The sequence below is a fragment of the Mastigoproctus giganteus genome, chromosome 11, assembly GCF_048544385.1.
Source record: "Mastigoproctus giganteus isolate SK-2022 chromosome 11, ASM4854438v1, whole genome shotgun sequence".
Lineage (NCBI taxonomy): Eukaryota > Metazoa > Arthropoda > Arachnida > Uropygi > Thelyphonidae > Mastigoproctus > Mastigoproctus giganteus.
The window spans coordinates 26709964-26731691 of record NC_143585.1 but is presented as its reverse complement, the minus strand read 5'-3'; the positions used below and the strand labels follow the sequence as shown (position 1 = coordinate 26731691).

The 21728-nt window shown below is 36.4% G+C and overlaps 1 protein-coding gene across 1 annotated transcript in view; it reads right to left on the bottom strand.

The window, feature by feature from the left end:
* The window catches only part of LOC150077823 (transcription factor E2F3-like), a 72124-nt gene that overhangs the window by 20804 nt on the left and 29592 nt on the right, over positions 1-21728 (bottom strand). The window contains exons 3-4 of the mRNA XM_090384373.1: positions 11959-12050; positions 5490-5614 (exon numbers count right to left, since the gene is read on the bottom strand). Coding sequence (XP_090240499.1) covers positions 5490-5614; positions 11959-12050 — 217 coding nt within the window. The remainder of the gene's footprint in view (positions 1-5489; positions 5615-11958; positions 12051-21728) is intronic.

Here is a 21728-nt window from a genome sequence, read left to right as displayed (position 1 = left end):
AGGACTTTTGCTACTTGGTTTCTTCAACAGAAACGGTTCGCAAATGCTGACTTCCAGTGGGATCGCTGTTCACGCGACCTCCCGTTCAACATCCTCTACTGCATGATGAAGGCATTTCGGACCCTGCAATACTATGTGATTCCGATTCGTCTTTGTGCCCCCTACACCTCCTGCAAGTTTGTCGCACTGGTAGTGAATCACCCTGTATATACACTGATTGATATCATCACTAAAGATTTCAGAGGAAATGAGATCAAGAAAGAAAGCTGCTCAATTCAAAAGTTGTTACTGTTACCATTTCTGAACAAAATGAGAAGAGAAACCAAACCAAATTTATTTATAAGCAGCACCAGTCAAAAAGACAAAATAAATTTTTAATATCTTTATTTCAGGCAGTGAGTTGTTACATGATTGCTTGATGCAATAATGCAACAGTGACAATGCTAGGGGCTGAGATAAAACTTACAAGATAAAATTCTTCATTTATACGAAACTTTGTTAATGAAAAATGTTTTACCTTATATATTACTCTAGCCATGTGATTAAGTTAAAAGTCATGCTTGTTTGTTTTTGCTGAAATTGTGAGAATGCCATCTATATATCTTTTTTACCTTGTTTAAATGCCACATTACAGGCAACCCCCACATAACACAGTATCACTCTAACACGATTGATAAATTGCAGCAAGCCTCGCATAACAAGATATTCTTGAGCCTTTCTGTGGGGGAAACCCTGCTATTACGCTGGATGTAATTTTTCAACATTTCCATTTTTTTTTGTGAATTTCTGCTGTTGACTCACTAGTCGTTATGCAAAAAAGATTATAAGGAAATCCCCATATTTTATTTTGTTGGGAAATCCCATGTTATGTTCTGTAACATTGAACTTGTTCAAGACCATAAAAAAATTGTGACTTCAAAGCACGCAAGTTCGTGACTTTTCAGGTTTTTATAAGGTTATTTTGGTTTTTATTTGATTGTTTATAAATTTTTTTGAGTATGCATTACTAAACTTTGTTCTTAAGAACTGTATTGGAATAATTTCTTTGCTGTGAATTAAAATCCAGCCCCAAATTACATCTAAGGAAAGTAAAAAAGCACCGCTCCAAAGAAACTATTTCTCTAGAATCAAAGATACAAATTTTAAATAGTCTTAAAAAAGGGAAAAATGTATCAAACATTGCAAAAACAAATTTAAACGAAGCAATCAATTCAGAGGATGATAGCACCGATAAAAATTCTAAACTTTCAAATTTTACACTACAAAGCATATGGGAAGACAAACTTAGCCGAGCAATTAAAATCGTATCTTTTAAATGCAGATCTTTTGACTGAAATGAGCACAGAGTTCAAAAGGGAGCTTCAAAAATGCTTAGCTCCATACCATGAAATTTACAAAGATCTATCAAGCAAAAACAAACAAATCCAGATTACTGATTTTTTTTTAAAGAGAGCAGAAGATACAGTAATACCCCGACTTACACGAACTCGGAGTTACACAGTTCTTGATTTTTTCGTTTGGTGTATATCTAAAATTAGTTTATCAGTGATTTGGAAGTCAAATCATAAAGCTTGGGTGACAGCTTCCATTTTTGAGGACTGGTTTGGTCACCACTTCATACCCGAAGTTGAACGTTATTGCAAGTCTAAACAGATTCCATTTAAAGTGATGCTTCTTATTGACAATGCACCTGGTCACCCTCCTGCCACCCTAATTAATTTTGACCCACGTCGTGTGAAAGTTGTGTTTTTGCCTCCAAACACAAGCAGCTTGCTTCAACCGATGGACCAGGGAGTCATCAAAACATTCAAGGCTTACTACACGAAGCGTTTGTTTGCACATCTGAATGTAGCTATGAGACAAAATAGTGAGATATCCGTTAAAGACTTCTGGAAACAATTCAATGTTTTAGATGCCGTAAGAATCATTGAAGAATCTTGGGATGAAATTCACAAAAAAAACATTGAATGGTCTCTGGAAGAAACTTTGTTCATTTTTTTTCAAAAACTGAGACGAAAACAACGCCAGAAACTGATCATGTCGCTCATGTGATAGAAGAAATTGTTAATCTTGCCAGGCAATTAGATTTAGAAGTCAATGGTGATGATGTCAACGAGCTGTTGGATTCACATAGTCAGGAGCTGACAATGAATGAGCTCATAGAGATGTGTGAGCAAAACGTCACTGAAGTATCCGACACTTCCGACCCAGTTCCACCAGAAAAGCACATGAAAATTGCAAGTTTGACAGAAGGTCTCAGCTCAATTGAAAAGAGCTTAAAAATTTTAGAACACAGACTCCAACGAAGAACGCGTTATAGCTACAAAGCAAGGAATAAAAAAATTAACTTGCTACGAAGAAATTCTGCGTGAAAAAAAGAAGACGCTGTGTCGTCAGACAAATTTGTTAGATTTTATGAAGCCATCGACACCGAAATAACTTTTTTACGTAACTCATTTATTTTTTTAATACAAATTTTGTATTAATATATATAAATAACTGCAATTTTATTAAATATTTTTCTTCTAAACTAGTGTTTTTGTTAGTCCTTGGTCCCAACTAAACAAAATTTATATGTAAAGTTTTACCCTGACTTACGCGAATTCGACTTAAACGATTTTCATCGGACCCACCTATCGCGTAACTTCGGGGTATTACTGTACACAAAATCTAGATGCTGCAGAAAAAAAGTTCAAAAAGTGAATATATTCTGCAACAGAGAAAATGTTCTCGTTTGATTGTGCTTAGCAGCAATTAAGAGGAAGAAAATTAAATTCCATTGAATACAACAGAAAAACCAAAAAACTTGTTATTGGGTTTTAGATGCAACAGAAACTTAGACCATATTGCACCAAAAACAATGGAAACTTAGGTTTCCACACCTGATATGCAAAAAAGGAAATTTAGTATTTGGCGAAGTAACGAACAAACACCTGATCTTTTAATAATCAAAACTTAATTTTAATTGGAATTAAACTTAAGTTTTGATGAATTATACAGGGTGTTTCAGTTAAACGTTTCAGAACTTCTAAGAGGGGTAGGGTACATCCTGACAACTCGAAATCATATAGCAATGTGGGGTCGGAAATGCTTTCCTGAAGCGGTGTTGTACACAGAAGCACCATAAAGAAAAGAGACCGTAAGTGAGAAATCGTTTTAATAATACATGAAAAGAAGCAAAAGGTACATGGATTAAAGTAAGTGTTCGAAGTTTCTTCCACGGGCTACAATGCACGCCTCACATCTCCGACGCATGGACATCCGAACATTCTGGAATACTCCAGGCGAATTTCGAATTTCTTCGGCAGCTGCTGCGATTCTTGCAACCAGCTCCTCAGCATTGTCAACAGGGGTGTCATAAACTAGCGATTTCATATGACCGTGAAAATTCCTTCACAAGGGAAGGAATTTTCAACACGCATAACGACCATATCTTGGCGGTCGAGAACCCGCATGCAATACGTCGTCGTGCAGCACAGATTCGATTTTCGGTCAATGTATGGGCCGGTATTATGGGAGATCACCTCATCGGACCTTACCTGTTACTGTGTCGTCTAACCGGACCCATCTACTTGATCTTTCTGCAGCAAGTATTGCCACAACTTTTGAGAGATGAACAGATTTCTGCATCGACGCAACAGACAATGTGGTTCCAACACGATGGAGCCCCTGCCCATTATAGCGGAGATGTTCGTAACTACCTGGATGTCACATTTGGTCAACAGTGGATCGGACGTGGTGGTCCCGTGCGTTGACCTGCTCGGTCACCCGACCTATCATGTCTTGATTTTTATTTCTGGGGTCATATGAAATCGCTAGTTTATGACACCCCTGTTGACAATGCTGAGGAGCTGGTTGCAAGAATCGCAGTAGCTGCCGAAGAAATTCGAAATTCGCCTGGAGTATTCCAGAATGTTCGGATGTCCATGCGTCGGAGATGTGAGGCGTGCATTGTAGCCCGTGGAAGAAACTTCGAACACTTACTTTAATCCATGTACCTTTTGCTTCTTTTCATGTATTATTAAAACGATTTCTCACTTACGGTCTCTTTTCTTTATGGTGCTTCTGTGTACAACACCGCTTCAGGAAAGCATTTCCGACCCCACATTGCTATATGATTTCGAGTTGTCAGGATGTACCCTACCCCTCTTAGAAGTTCTGAAACGTTTAACTGAAACACCCTGTATAACTATAAAAGTCTCACTAAACATAACTTATGGTGTTAGGTAAAGGACAGGTAGACAGTAATATTTTTGTTATGTAGAATTAGATGGATTGATTCAGAGATCTTCAAAAACCTTACCTACAAGGGTAAATCAAAAAATACAAGGAAATATTTGTAAAACTAACAACCCATGTCAGAAGATACTCCCAAGGTCATCTTAACATATTAATTTGTTAGACAAGTCCAAATATGTCATCAGTTGCTTGCACTCAAGTCTGTTTTATGTGGTAAAGGTATAATCATGTTGGCTCAGATTTCCAACTGCACCATTAGTGAACAATGTGCTGTGATCAGAAGAGGTCAAACCCTTCCAGATTTACAGAAGAATGTTAGCACAATATAGAGAAAATGTATCAGTCAGAGAAAAGTATTCAAATTGAATGTTGGAAGAGAAACAAACTTGTTATTCACAGTAAATGCAGAGGTTTGCTGTCAAAAGGCATTCTGTTGCAGCAAGACAATGCTTAACCTTTTTCAGCCATTGCAATGATCAAAAACTTCATTTTGACTTTTCTTAGCCATCCATCCTACAATCTAGACCTCATCCCTTTAGATTATTACCTTTTGATCCACTGAAAAAAAAAAAAAAAAAAAAAAAAATAGCAACATAAGTGATGTGGTGCACATGTGGCTTCACTAACAACCAAAAACCTTTTTTCTTTTTTTTTTCTTTTTTGTTTCTCTTGGACTGATGTAAGAAGCACATTTATACATATTTCCCTTTTCTTGATTGAATAAAAAAATAAACTGCCAATGCTTTTTGAATCACACACATGTTGTACTGGTGTTAAAGTGGCCTGATGAATGTTCTCCCCACCTCCTGAGGAGGAGGAATGAAACCATTCCCACCAAATCTGACTATCCAAAGATACTGCATTCTTCCCATAAATTCAAAAATCTGCACTGAATTTTAGCCCTTGGCATACAAGAAGCTAATGACAAACTGAATTTCGTTATTTATTTAACACCAAAATAAACAAGCAATCTCAGTACTGACACTTCATAAAATCCATAGTATGAACACATTTTCCACAAAACAGAGTACTTACCAAGCTAATACCAAAACCATACTAGACGATAAAATTGTGGCAATGGTCTTTTATGCCAACCTCTTTTGAACTTTTTGAATTGCCTTATAACAAAAAAAGGCAATTTTGGTTCTTATTAAAAACTAAGAGCAAAAATGAAAAAATAATTGATGGTTTTTTATATTCACCTTGTAAATATGGTAATTCCACTATTGAAAAAAATTCAATTTACTTACTTCCACTGGATGTTATTTTTGGACTTTTTTTCTATTAGTCCAATCCCTTCAAGGACATTGGTTATGTCATAAATTCGTCTTTTCTGTACATTTAATAACACAGAAGCTCTGTTTAGATCAACAACCTATAAGTGATTAAAACTGAATATAGAGTAAGTCAATTAAAAGATAAATATCATAATTTCATTTTCAGTATTACAGTTGACCAACTGATACTAACAGTAAAGTAAATATATAAAATTACCATTTTGTCCCCAGATCTAATATCAATATAAGCAGAAAATGGTATTTTCTCTCATTAGAATCTATTGTAAAATTTATCACACCAATCAGAAGTTCAATCAATATCTAAGATTGATTCGAATTGAACCATAAATGTAGAGCGATCAAACTTTCAACATACAGTAATTGTAGCTGGCTCGAGGTATCATGGCATCCAACAACTGATGCCAAGAGCATAAAATCAGCATTGATATAGGAAACCAGTACGCACATGCAAGTTAGAAAAACAAGCTGTGACTCTTGTTTCCATTATAATGAGAAAGTTTAGTAAAGATATTTAAAAAATAAATAAATGAACAAATACTATCAATCAAGCTTCCAAATTCTAACCAATGCTGGCAATCTAAAATGTTAACTTTGATTCTAAAAACAGGACATGCAAAAAAAACACCATGGCTTACAACATAAAGGTCTGAACACTTCAGCTTGTTATTGCTTTTTGTTATTTGGTTTTTAGGAGCATTAGCAACTAAGGCCATATTGCTCCGGGGATATGCAGTGGTCATTCCCTGACCCTTCTGCATCCTCCGTATTTGGTGGTCATGGGCTAATCAAGTGGTCTAACCTTGGTCTAATCAAGAAGCGTGTGCCACGCAGTGCTGCTCCTGCCCATCTGGCTACAGAGGTGCCTGAACACTTCAGCCATGTCACTGCTGTCCTCAAGGTACAATTGACCAAAACAATAAAATCAATATAAAATATGTCATCCTCTTGATTACTGTCAAAATGATAAAGAACCAGTTCTTACATTTCTAAACTACATTTATACATACCTTATTCTAATAGTGAAATTTGATATATTTGTATACCAACAAGAAGGAAAATGTTGAATGTGATAAAAAGAGAGATAGATGCATTTATGTTTGCATATTCCTTTGCCTATTTGTTAAATGGAATAATGAAATACTCTATAATGACCTGAGATCACTGTCTGGGATTTAAAAAAAAAAAAAAAAAAAGCCGCTTTTAAGGTGACTTAAATAATTAAAATTCAGAGATTGGGTAGTAAACTCAGTTATTGAACACAAAGGTCTACAACACTTCTATTCACACTTATGAATATTTTTTTCCCTAAATTTTTTCATTGGTCAATGCAAATCTAAACTGTGATAAACTAAAATATTATATTTATAATGGACAGTAGATTTTTGTTTTATTTTTTTCAATTCATAATTTAAATGGTTGGCCATACTGATTTTCATGTTGTGCAGCCTTCAAAAAGCTTATAACAGCCATTACGAATATTTCCATTTGAAATTTAATTTTTTTATTAATATTATGCCTAGTTAAAAATAAACTAGTGACGTTTATAGTATTTTTCTGTATTTCTTTCTAGAATTACAAGAAATCATTCAACAGTATTTCATTACCAATATCCCTTAAATTACGTGAGTTTGAGATATCCACTTGTTTTTAAGGGAACTGTATTTTAGGCACATTTTAAAATTCACAATGCATTCTGAGTTAGTACATCATATAAATCTCTTATATAGCAAGTCCCTGACTTACTGTATAAGTAAATATACAGTAGCCTGAGTTACATAACTTCAGACTTACATAAATTTTTTTCACTCAATTTTTTTTTTTTTTTTTTTTTTTTAGGATTATAAAATTTAAAACAGTAAAAATAAATAAAGAAATAAAATAAGCAATCAATAACGATCAACATGGCACTCACAAATGAGATACAGAGTAACAAGCATAAAAATTGGAATGAAGAGAAGATTCTGAAAATTTATTTATGGTTTTTTTTTGAAAATTTATTTATGGTTTTTATATGACTGAAGATTTCAGTGAAAGGGACACGCATTTCACCATAATAACATAAAAAGCCACAGAATTACAGCTATTGGTATTATCGAAAACGCAATAATATCGAGTTTACTACCCTTTTATAATGAATTGCACTAACAGAAAGGCCCAATAAACTGGAAACTGCAAATTGTTTTTATTATTTTATGGCAGTGACCTCCAGAAACGTGCATTAATAAAATGTGAGCATGTGAGCTCACGTGAGGCGAGCTCACATGCCTTAGTGCGTTTCTGCCTTAACCCTGTGAAGTTCTTTACAGAAAATTTCATTTTAACCATTATCATGGTGTTGACTAAGAAAATAAGTGACAGCAGTACTAGTAATAAGGATGTATGAAAATGATCAAACATTAACAAGTATCGTGCAAAATTTAGATTTGTCAGTGTCAACAGTGAACACAATAATAAAAGACAAAGACAGAATACAAGAAATGGTGAAGGGATCAGCACCAATGAAGTCAACTGTAATAACCAAGCCTCCAAATTCTAACCTATGTATTCTTTTCTTATGTGCCACTCCGGCTACTTCACCGCTGTCCCCAGATAAAGTTTTTAATTGGACTAATTAAAAATATAATTATTTTTCTATATATATATAACTAATTTTTATAAAAATAATAAGAGGAGTATACCTCAATATAGTACGTAGAACACTTCCTTATAATACCCTCCAGAAATTAACACGGAAAAAACAAAAAAAATCAACTACTTACCGGTACATTAGAGTAAAATATAAATAATTAAATAATCAATTTAACACAACTCAAATCAATTTAAAACAATTAAAAATCAAATTAAAGCAATTAAAAGAATCTAACGAAAATATATAAAAAACAACTTTCTTTCCTGAAGCTGACAACACTTTTCGACCGTATGTCGTGATCACAGAAATGAAAATTACCGACTCAGGTTAAACCTGAAACTTAAATAGTGATTGTCTTCGCGGATGCGCGTAAAGGTCCACGCATTGGAGATCAAATATGGCCGCCGAACATTAACAGAATTCTCGTGTAATTTAATTTCTACGGTTTCTGCAATTAATAGTCACGTATAATTACATTGAACATTAAGTATTTTGGCCTCGTTAAATAAAAAAGTATGTTTTTCATTAATGGCATGAAAGGCTAATTCTGACGCTGCTGCACGAGAAGCATGAACTGAGGCTTCATGTTGATTTACACGAATATTAAGAGAAAATCGCGTCAAACCTTGGTAAGATGAGTCACAATCACCGCAAGAAATGTTGTATACCAGATCATTAATTTGTGTTGCGAACACGGAAAGAACCGAGCGATTGTTCAGTATAGTGTGTAACTTCCATATTGGCTTGGCTACAATTTTAAATTCGGTATCTTTAAAGGATCTGTTAAGCTGTTTGTGCCACTGTTCAACATATGGGACAGAAATAAAAGTATTTTTTGATATTACTATTGTTGATTGGTGTAGTATTTTGTATCCTGTCCTTAGCCTGTACCCTAATTCGGTTTATTGTGGCAATGGAATAACCCGTTTAAGAACCTGCTAGTTAATATTTGTATTTCTGAGTCCAAAGCAGATTCCGTCGTTGAATATTTATAGGCATTTAGAAACTGATTAAAGATAATCGATCTTTTGTAGGTGAACGGGTGATAGCTATTATAATGTAGAAGCATACTGGTGTTTGTAGGTTTTCGATAGATGCTAAATTGTATTTTATTCGAGTCCCGGGTAAGCGTGAAATTTAGAAAGTTTAATGACTTTGTATCCGTATCCTCCCTTTCCAATATAAATTGGAGTCTAGAATGAATATTATTAAACAAATGTAAAATGTCTTGGATAGTACTACTATCAGTAATAACTAGAACATCGTCTAAATACCTCCCATAGTATGTGATATGGGGTCGAAAAATTGTCAAATGTATATGCTCAATCGCTGAGAGATAGATCTCTGACATTAAGCCGCTCAGGCTCAAACCCATTGGTAATCGAAAAATTTGTTTGTACACCTTGTCTCGGAAGGTGATGTAGTTGGCCTCAACTAACAGTTTAATTAAGTGAAAAATTTCCTTAATAGGTAGCTTCGTATAATTAATCAGTGTCGAGTTTTTATTTAACATATCCCAAATAATATCTAATGTGTATTCAACGTTTACATTCGTATATAACGAGGTAACATCTAGTGAGAATAAATTGTCATTGTTGCCGAGTCTACAGTCTTTAAGATTATTAAATAATGTATCGTAGTTTTTAATCCCAAATTGTATTACCTGTCTAAAGGGTTTTATAATTTTATATACATGTGTGGCTAAGGTTGAAAATGCCGAGTTCCTGTAGGAAACAATAGGTCGAATAGGAAATCCAGTCTTTTGTAATTTTACCTGACCGAAAAGTGCAGGAATATTGTATGTTCTGGCCTTCAATTCCTTTAACTGAACCATAGTAATGTAGTTGTTTTTTCGATATGTGGTTAATGTTTTATTGTATTGATTGACCAAATTGGTAAATAGTGTCGGGTCTACTTCAAGATAAGTGGAGGTATCTGAAACAACTGAATCTAACTTATTAATATAATCAGGTTTATTTAGTATTACCACTGTATCTCTTTTATCTGCCGTCTGTATAATAATGTCCTTATTTCCCCGAAGTTCTCGTAAAGCTGAACTGTCACGTGTACTCAATTTAGGAAGTCGCGTTTCTTTTATGTTATTCACTACTTGGTTAACTTGTTGAATAAATACATCTTTTTGTGGAACATTACAAAGTCCAAATTCAATATCAATTACGCATTGTTTTTTTAGGTAGTTTTCGAGGCGGTAAATTATAATTTAGTCCTTTGGATAAAAGTTAAATCTGGTCCTGCGATAGTGTACATGAGGAAAGATTTGTAACCTGTTGATATGTGGGTTCGTTGAATACTGTGTGAGGGGGGTGTTCATGAACTAGGTGACATATTCTGTGGTAGCATGTTGCATGTCTGTGGGGGGGGGGGTTGTCACCCAACTCGTATGAACTTGGTCGCAAGCCCGCAACAATGTGTTATATATTTTTTATATATAACTAATATATAAAAAATATATAACTAATTAATTGAAAAATATATAACTATTTTTCTTCATTCTACTGAGGATATGATATGTGGTTTTTGTAATTTTGGCATATCAGGGATATAGTAGCAATATTTTATTAGTCATTCCCGAGTTACATAAAACTCGACTTATGTAAGAAGTCCTGGAACGTATCTCGTTGAGTATGTATGTCGGGGACTTACTGTACATTTTTAACATGTTTCAAACAACCCTGTCCCAATGTTAGAAGAAATCCAGACTATCAGCTTTTATTCACTATTTCTCTCCATGCTGTCCTATTTCCTATAAAATCTTTAGCTCTAGCCATAGCAAGTCCTCTCCACTACAGCTTGTTTGACATCATCAATTCACCTTAGCCTGCCTCCTTGGCTTATTACCACTTATTTCTGCTTGGTTAATCTCCCTATTCCCATCCTTGCAGCATGCTAATACAATCTGAAGTTTGCTTCACTCACCATTGCCTAGATATTTGTCATGAAGATTTTTCCTTATTTCCTCATTTACAATATAACCTTGCTATTGTTTCCATGTTAGTTCCACTTATTTTTCTTAACATGCTCATTTTTGAAGATTCAAATTTTTGATCAATTCATTTATTTCTTATCCACCTCTCAGCACCATAGGTTAAAACAAGTTTAAAACTGACCTTTGTCTTAATTATTCTTTAGTTTATTTCCATTTTTAATCTTTCAACTTGTTAAGGACTGTTTCTAGATACACTAAATTACAAGCTTTTCCTGATTTTTGTCCACTTAGGTTACACTCTCCTCATACACAGTTAATGTTAGTTGTCCTCCAGTTCCTCATATCTCAACTTGGTGATTTATTCTCCAGTAGTGCTTCCCCCCCCCTCTCTCCAACCATTTAAAATCTTCTGATCCTAACATTCACTTAGATTGTATGAGTGAAGCTATTCTTGTAAGAATGAAATCCTTTATGTCATTGCAAATACATTTTTATTTTTTAACTAAACCTTGGTTTTTCAATAAAACATCTGCCTACAATCCACAGAACAGGGTCTCAAAACTGAGCTACAAATAAATAAAATCAGCAACCCACAAGGTTTTTCTATATAGATAAATATCACACTTTGTCATAACGCCAATATACACATTCAATAATCACGATGCACCGAAAAAAAAAAAGTGAAAGGTATTCTTCATTCTAGCAAAAACAAGAAGTTGCTAAGCAACTTTAATGTTATTAGTTTTTAAAACATGGTTTATTTTCAGTAAATCTGTATTACACCTTAAAATTCCACTTCAAATATATACATATACTGGACTATGTAAATTTACAAAAATACTTACTCCATCTGGAGCAATTGTCAATAAGTGAACAAATTTCTTTGTTAAAAGTCCTAAGGAGGTATCATAGCGGGTGCGTTCCAAAGGAGATTTAACTAGAAAACAAAGGGAATTGTAAAGATTGAATATACATTTGCAGATCTAAAAATCAAAATGTAAAATCACAAAATGGTCTAAAATCAAAAGGTAAAAATGAATATACAAATTTTGGGGTAATCAAGTTAAGCATTATTAATATCAGAGCAACTTGCCACTGATTTCTTCACCTGTCCATTAGTCCTTTCTTCTAATACAATGGCCACCACTTATTGTGATCATTTTGAGACACAGTTTAATTGATAACAATACACTGCTGTTCAGTGTTGTTTATTGATGGAAAGCAAAACTGTGTACATAAAAGAAGTGGACAGAAAGAAAATGTTAAAATCAAGCAATATAAAATACTTTAATGACTGTCCACTATTTCTTCAAGAAAGTCATCAATAAAAATTAAACTGTCATTATGTTTCTGGAAATCAATACAAACCATTAAAAACAAATAAATAAAATATTAAAATCAAGAATTAGAAAAGAGTTAATGTTCTTCTGTAAAACGGTGATTGGCAGAAGTATAGATACAGTACTTTCATGGATCAACAACACCAAAAAAACATACACACTGTATGAAGTAACAGCATTTATTGAACACATAACATGTCGGAGTGGAATGTCATGTCACTTCCACTGCACATGTGTAAACCAAAAAATTTGGCAAAAAAAAAAAAAAAAAAAGTGATAACAAAAGCCACAATGCTGATTACAATAAATATATATATATCTTTTTCTATATATTTGTATACATCTGACTGGAACTTCATAAAAGGAATAATGTTATACAAATGATAATATTAATCATGATCACAATAAGTGGCATGCCCTGTATTTATATATAGGAAGGTCATAATTAAAGTTTCCATATTCTGATGCCTCTGTCAACCTAAGGAATGGGCAGACAGCATTCAAATCTGAAATATGTGTCTAAAAGGTTGCAGAAGCTTACAGGAGTTAAAAAAAAAAAAAAAAAAAAAAAAAGTTCCAAAACTTACAACCTGATGGACAATAGCAGCATGTCATATGCAAATGCATACGTTTTAGATGTAGTTGGGTTGGTTTACAGAAATAAAAGGCAGTTGCTCTCAACAGATTATTCTTGTAGTCACTGACTAAACACAAATGTTAAATGAAATATTTGATAAATTGTACAAAGCTAAGAATGGCAAATACAAACAAAAAAAATAAATAAAATAAAAAATAAGGATGCTGAGTGATAGCTGTCTGATTAAAATATATATGGTTAAAAATCTTGAAATATATAAAATATAATTTGATTATAATTTGTGATGAATAACAAATATGCTGCAACATCATGACATGTTCCTGCCCAATGAAAGAAATTAGGAAGCAAAGAAAGAGGGAAAAGGAAATGGGGGGAAGGAAGAAAAGAAAAGAAAAATCATTAAACAGAAATGGTATTGCTTGCAAAATGGTGCTACAAGAATGGTAGTAGCACATCACAATCACTGGAATACAGATGATGGAAAGGAATAAGGCAAAGTTCCATGACTGAGGGCACAGAAAGCAGAAGTGTTAGAAATGGGCAAGGATGAAAACACACCACTTCTATCATAGCTGAGGGGATATCTACCACACTGAATGAAATGATCAATGACAGGGCAGCAATAATGTTCAGACTATAGCATGACATTTGGTTGGATGAAGAAAATATGTGCAAAGTGTTAGGAAATAAACTCAGCTGGTCTCTACATTGAGACTTCTAACATGAACAGATACGGAAAAAATGCATTACTAAACAAAAGCTTCAGTTCTGAGCTGATTTTCACCATGGTGAAAGAAGGGAACCAAAATGAGAAAAATGCATATCCTATAGTTGGAAGAGGCTCAATTCCAGTTGAACAAAGTTATGAATGCCCAAACTGTCTGATTTGGGTAAAAAAAAAAAAAAAAAAAAAAAAAAATCCATGAGCACATAATACAGCATTCACAAAGTGACTCACTATTTGGTATGGTTTGGCACAACTGAGTTATTCCTCTTTTCTCCCCACCTTTGATGAATCCCTGCAACAGGACCTGTAACATAATCTTTTATTGATTAGCATTACTATATGCCTTTTCACACAATAAGATCATTCCAGCATTGCAATAATATGAATTTTTCTGAAAATTATGCTTATGAATAAATAATACATCGCAAACATATCCTCAGCACATCACAAATAGTGCTAAAAACTAAAACTACAGCAATGATAACAATAATATATTGCAGAGTGGCAGGTTTCCAACATCATGGTTACTTCATTCCTCTGATCTGATATGACTCACTTTTGATAATGGGGTAATTTGAAGGATTGAGCCAGTATTCACACCTTTACAAACATGAAAAGCAACATTATACAATATTAAAGTTGCCACCTCACCAGGACTGACCTAGAGCCTTCAAGTTTAAGCATGGAATCTTTGGGTACTAGATTTTGTTGTCATTTCTCTGAGTTATAGAATAGCAGTAAAAAAAAAAAAAAAAAAATTATGACAGCACTCAGGAGTGGTTCTTATAGACTGGGGATGTGCAAATGTATTCTCAATTTGCAAAGAGGGATCAAAGGGTGAAATGAGAAATTACAGGCCTGTAAGCTTGATTTCTGTTTCAGGATAATGGAGTCACTGGTTAAAGAAGTGATGCAAGGCCACCAAGACAGGAATACAATTATATGGCAGTCACAGCGTGGATTTGTTAAGGGACAATCTTATCTGACCAATCAGATTGGATACTATGATACAGTAACAAAGGAACTAGATACAAAAAAATTATTTTGACATCATATACTTTAGATTTCAGAAAAGCTTTTGATACTCTCCATACAAAAGACTTCCATACAAACTGAGCAATGTGACATTAGGGGCAAGTTACTGCTATGAATAAAGGGGTGGTTGAGTGAGAGAAGACAGTAGTTATCAATGGACTAATGTTATTATTGAAGTCCCAAGGTTCAGTGCTGGACCCATTGTTGTTTTCTACATTTATTAATGATACTGATGAAGACATCAGTCTTAATTTCTAAATTTACATATGATACAAAGGGTGATAAGGTGGTTAAACAGTAATCAGGATATACTACAGCTACAAGATCTACAAAAATTAGCAAATGAGCTGAGAAGTGACAAACTGAAGTTTAACACTGACAAACGCAACTCTGTAGTATCATCATCATTAAGTTTACTCAATCCATTTAAAGCCTAAACAGTTCAATTAGGTCTCCTTGCAAGTGCCTAGTTTCTAAGTGGTGCAGTGTGGACATTGTCTCTCTTGAGACATCCATAGCAAACATGAGACCAAAACTCAGAGAATACTTAGATGCTGAAGCAGAACCTCTTCACACTTAGCATGAGACTACACCGATACAAAGAGAGCTCCCAGAGAAAAATAAACCAAATCCTTGATAAAAACCAGAGTCTTCTACAGGGGGTATAGAACAAGACAGGAAAGACAGAAATGGACCACCTAAGTAGAACACGATCGAGGAGTTCTGGGGCAACATATGGAGCAGTGAAGTAAGACATAACAGACAAGCACCCTGGATAAAATTAGAATGGAAGAAAACCAAGGATATACAAGTGATGAGAGAATGGGAGATTCAGGAAGAAGAGGTACAACAGTCAATCAGGAAGATGCACAACTGGTGAACCCCAGGAATAGATAACGTCCACAACTACTTGTACAAAAAGTTCACTTGCACGCACAAGCATCTAGCAGAGCAGTTCACCCGAATGATAAGGCACCCAGAGACAATCCCAGAGTTTCTTACTCAAGGAATCGCATATCTGAAGGCTAAAGACCAAGATACAAGAAACCCGACAAAATACAGGCTAATCACCTGTTTCCCAAAGATGTACAAATTCCTGACCAGTTGCAAAAAACCAAGAAGATATCAGATCACCTGGAGAGCCAGAACATCACAGCTGAACAGCAGAAAGGATGCAAGCAGTTCAGCAAAGTATGCAAGGAGCAATTAACCATTGATGCCACAGTTACAGAGCAAGCCTACTAGAAATGCCACAACCTGTACATGGCTTACATCGACTACTGCAAGGCCTTTGACTCCATGCTTCATAGCTGGCTAACAGACACTGAAGGTCTACAAAGTCAATCTGTCAGTGAAAAAGTTCCTAGAAACAACCAGGGTGAAATGGAGTACCACCATCAAGGTCAAGAACGTCACAACGGACTGATCCCCATCAAGAGAGGAATCTTTCGGGGAAATGTCCTGAGCCCACTGTGGTTCTGTCTAGCAATCAACCCACTATCCACCATGCTCAACAACAGCAAGCATGGATATAACCTCAAAGAAGAAAGGAAAAACCTCTACACCCTCTTCCATCTGATGTACATGGATGACATCAAGCTCTATGTGTCAACTGAGAAACAACTCCAGCAACTACTCTGTATCACCAAAGAATTCAGCAATAATATCAGGATGGAATTCAGTTTAGACAACTGCAAGACCCACAGATTGCATCAGAGGAAATTAGTCGGCTGAAACTAGCAGCTGCAGACTGATAAAGAAATGAAAGCAATAACAGGAGAGAAGACCTACAGATACCTTGGGGATGATGCAGGCTCATCAGTTAGAGCACAAAGAGATCAAGGCCTGCTTGACCAAAAAATACCATCAGAGACTCAGAAGTCTGCTCAAAGCAAAGCTGAACAGAGGGATCACAGTTAAAGCCATAACACACTCCTCCTTCAGGATCATAGATTGGACTAACACCGAACTGGAGGACATTGTGAGAAAGACAAGGACAAAGATGACCAAGAACTGCCAACACCATCTGAAAGGAGGAGGAAGGGACCTGATAAACCTCACTGAGTAACAGAAGACAGTGATAGCTAATCTGAAGGATTACTTCCAGAAAAACAGAGCAGCATTCTACAAAGCCATAAGGAAGATAGACAAGTGGCATACCCCAATCAACCTAAGCAAGGATTCCCCTCCCACCCAGATGGAACAAAGCTAGAAAGATGGGCAAAGAAGACACTCCACAGTAGCCACTACAATGACCTCCATCAAGACCACATAGATAAAATGGCTCCCAGCACATGGCTCACAAGTGGAACACTCTTCCCCGAGACCGAAGGATTCATGCTTGCCATCCAAGAACAGGTAATTAACACCAGGAACTCCAGAAAATACATCGCCAAGGAGTCCAGAGTGTCAGATGACACATGTCGATGATGCAAACTGATCACCCAGATGGAGTACCCTCGTAGACATCACCCAGGTTTGGCAGGATAATACATCATTATCGACAAGGAAAAAAGCTACCTATCTGATTGACATAGCAGCATCCAATACTGGCAACCTCTAGAAAAATCCACAAGGAAATGATCAGCAAATACGTGGACTTAAGATCCACGTATTTGCTGGAGAATACGTGGACCTTAAGTTCAAAGAGACATGGCATGTGCAACAAACACACGATCATTGTGTCAACCATCAGTATGGTGCCAAAGACCCTACATAACAGCCTAGCAGCAACAGGTTTCCCAGAAAACACCTATAAGGAACTCCAGAAAGTCACAATCCTGAACACCTGTAGGATAGTCAGAGAGTTCGTCGACCAACAGTAACACCAGACATAATAACACTGTGCACTTAGTAGCAGTACCCGTAATGTTGTTTGTTTGTTTGGTTTTTAGAAGCATTAGCAACTAAGGCCATATTGCTCCGGGGATATGCGGTAGTCATTCCCTGACCTTTCCGCATCCTCCGTATTTGGTGGTCACAGGTTCGAACCCCAGTCTAATCAAGAAGCGTATGCTATGCACTGCTGCTCCTGCCCACCTGGCTACCGAGGCGCCCCGCTTGTAATGGGGTGGAACCACATCAGGGAGAAATAATATAACAATAATAATAGATACTGTAAATTGTAATAGAAAGTACAATAAATACAAAGTATACATTGCACAGTGAAGGCAAAATAGTTCCCCTTTCTAAAATATGTCATGTGCAGTGCATTTTGGAAGGGGTAAAGTTTCACAGTTTTCTTCAACGAAGTCCCACTGTTGAGCACCTTTTTATAGGGAAACCTTTTCCACAATAGATAAAGACATGTGCATGCATTTCAAAAAGTCACAATAATTGTAATAACTGCTGTCAATGTTGTTTACAAATGACAATCCAAAATTAAGAACTGAATTTCAATTAAATACATGTTAGGGTTAAATGTGAAAGTGACTGCAATTGTGCCCAGACATGATAGGAGGGAGTATATGACGAGAGCCTTGCCAATCAATTTGGCCCTGGAGAGATTGTGCAAGGCTCACGGGGTAGAATTTTTTTTCAGCATGGTCTGTGCTTGCTCACAGGAGAGATTGCTTCTACAGAGATGGATACACTTAAATAGAAAGGGTGCAAGAATATTTGCTGATGCTATTGAGGCAGTGTTAGGTGGGTTGAAAAACTGCTATCTTGGGGGGGGGGAGTCGCAGACTAAAAAGATTAACAGTAGGAGCAGGCAGAGGTGAAAGCGATTCTTGTACTGCTTCTACTGTAATGAGCAGCAGCCTAGAGAGCAAGTTGCTGGGATTTCAAGAGCTGCTGGGAGTCATCATGAAACAAGTAAATACATGGGCTGTGTTAGGGTAACTAAGAGTAAGAACAGGTGCATATATACTTGCATTTACACCAATGCCAGAAGTATAGTAAATAAATTTGATGAATTTGAAGGCATCAAAGGCAGATATTGTTTGGATATCACAGACATGGTGTCACACAGACATAAGCAGTGCAGAATTGGAATTTGGGGAGTACAATGTGTACAGAAAGGATAGACAGGGTAGGAAGGGAGGAGGGGTTATGCTGTTAGTTAAGAAACACAAAATCTAAGGAAGTGCATCCAGTTGACATGGGTGGACAGTGCAATGTTGAGTCTGTTTGGTGTGACAAACACTGGGAAAGGGAAAATGAGAGTAGAAGTGTGTTATACGCCTAATGACTCTGATGAGTACAATGAACAGTTGCACAGAGAAATAAAGTGGGCCAGTAAATCAGAATGCCTTGTAATGGGGGATTTTAACTTCCCAGATATAGACTTTAACTTGTGGGTTGGTCGCTTGCCCGCTAGCAAGACCTTTGTGGATATATTGGAGGATTGTTTTCTATAGCATGTTTGAGGGACAACCAGAGGGAGTAATACTGTTGATCTGATTACCAGCAGCGATTATTCATGCCTTAAAATTTGCAGATAAAGGAACCACTAGGCTGTTGTTATTTGGTTTTTAGGAGCATTAGCAACTAAGGCCATATTGCTCCGGGATATGCGGTGGTCATTCCCTGACCTTTCCGCATCCTCCGTATTTGGTGGTGACGGGCTCGAACCCTGGTCTAATCAAGAAGCGTGTGCTACGCACTGCTGCTCCTTCCCACCTGGCTACAGAGGCGCCGAACCACTAGGTGACAGTAATCACAGTGTATTGATGTGGGATTTACTTAAAGATATAACTACCATCAAGGGTAAAGGGAAGGCTTTTTGCTTTCATAAAAGTGACTAAAGTGGTCTCAGAGAGTTTTTAAATTCTATAGAGTGAGATCAACTGATAATGTTACCAATGGTGAATTTCAAATGGGAAGCCTTCAGGGACTTAATCTTGGAGGTTACTATGCTTTTCAATACCAATTAAGAAATACTGTTCAAGGTTCAGGCCTAAATGGATGTCAGATGAATTAATGAGGCTCATGTCATGGGATGCATATAAATTATCAGGCGAAACAGAAGCCCAAGGCAGAAATAAGCTAGTCTGTAATCAAGTCACAAAGGAGGTAAGGCAGGCAAAAGCAGATGAGAAATCTTTGGCAAAGGATACAAAGAGTTCTTTACTTATGTAAACTCTAGAAGGAAGAGGATGAACCAGATTGGTCCACTTAACATAGATGTTTCGACTACTGATGATCCTGCTCAAGTAGCTGATAAACTGAATGGGTATTTTGCACCTACATTCACACATGAGGAGTTATTCAAGGAGGGGAATGCCAGAAGTTTATCAAACTCTTAACAGGGAGACAAGTGATTTTGTAATAATGGAAAGCAAAGTGGAAGAGAAATTGTTGAAGTCAAACATAAAAAAGGCACCTGGGGTGGATGGAATCTATCTACTTATATTGAAGGAGGCAGCAAGGGAAGTTAGCAAACCCTTAGCCATAATTATGAGAGCATCCTTAGATTCAGGGGAGGTCCCCATGGACTGGAGATGTGTAAATGTATTCCCAATTCACAAAGGGAATTCAAAGGGCGACAAGTAATTATAGACCTGTTAGTTTAACTTCTGTTCCGGGGAAAATAATGGAGTCACTGCTTAATGAGGTGATACAGGATCACCTAGACAAGACTGCAGTAATAGTTCAGACAAAGCATAGGTTTGTTAAGGGGAAGTCTTGTCTGACCAATTTGATTGGATATTACAATGTGGTCACAAAGGAAACAGATGCAAAAAATTATTTTGATATCATATACTTGGATTCAGGAAAGCTTTTGATACTGTTGCACACGGAAGACTGCTGTACAAATTGGAGCAGTATGGCATTAAGGGCAAGTTGCTGCAATGGATAAAGGGATGGTTGAGTGGGAGACTGCAGAGAGTGGTAATAAATGGACACTGCTCTACATGAACTAATGTTATTAGTGGATTCCCCCAAGTTTCGGTGCCAGGTCCATTTTGTTTTGTGTATTTATCAATGATATTGAGGAAGGTATATCAGGCTTAATGTCCAAGTTTGCAGATAATACAAAGGTTGGCAGGGTTGCTAATGACACTAAAGACAGTATGTTACTGCAACAGGATCTAGAAAAGTTAGGCAGATGGGCTGAGAAGTGGCAACTGAAGTTTAACATTGACAAATGCAAAGTAACCTAAGAGAAACATATCAACTGTGTGGTATCAACTCAGGGTGGTGGAGAATGAAAAAGACATAGGGATAATTATGCAGTCAGATATGAAGTTCTCTGAGAGTGCAGACGGGCTGCCAGAGCAGGTCATGGAGTTTTGTCAAAGATATCAGAATTTTGCTAGCAGAGACAAGGAGGCGATTGTCCCCTTGTATAAGGCAATGGTCAGGCCACACCTTGAGTACTGAATACAGGTCTGGAGGCCTCATTTTAGTAAAGATGTAGAGTTGCTAGAATGAGTACAGACAAGGGCAACAAAGATTGGTGAGAGGAATAAAGGGAGTTGTGCTTACGAAGAAAGGCTTAAGTTCTGCAAGTTGCAGCATCTGGAAACTAGGCACTTGCGAGGTGATCTGATTGAGGTGTATAAGGCCTTGAATGGTTTGAGCAGGCTCGATGCTGACGGAATACTTCCGCTTGATCAGACTAAGAACCTGAAGGGACATAGATTCAAATTGAGGAAAGGCAGTTGTAGAATAGATGTGCGGAAGTTTGCCTTTAGCCAGCAGGTAGTTGATTGCTGGAACAGACTTCTATCTGTTGTTGTGGAAGTTCATAATAATATCATATATTTGGATCTTAGAAAAGCTTTTGATACTGTTGCACATGGAAGAATGCTGAAAAAATTGAAGCAGTGTGGCATGGAAGGCAATTGCTGCTGTGGATAAAGGGGTAGTTGAGTGGGAGAAGACAGAGTGATAATCAATGGACACTGATCTTCATGGATTAATACTATTATTGGAATCACTCAGGGTTCAGTGTTGGGTCCATTGTTG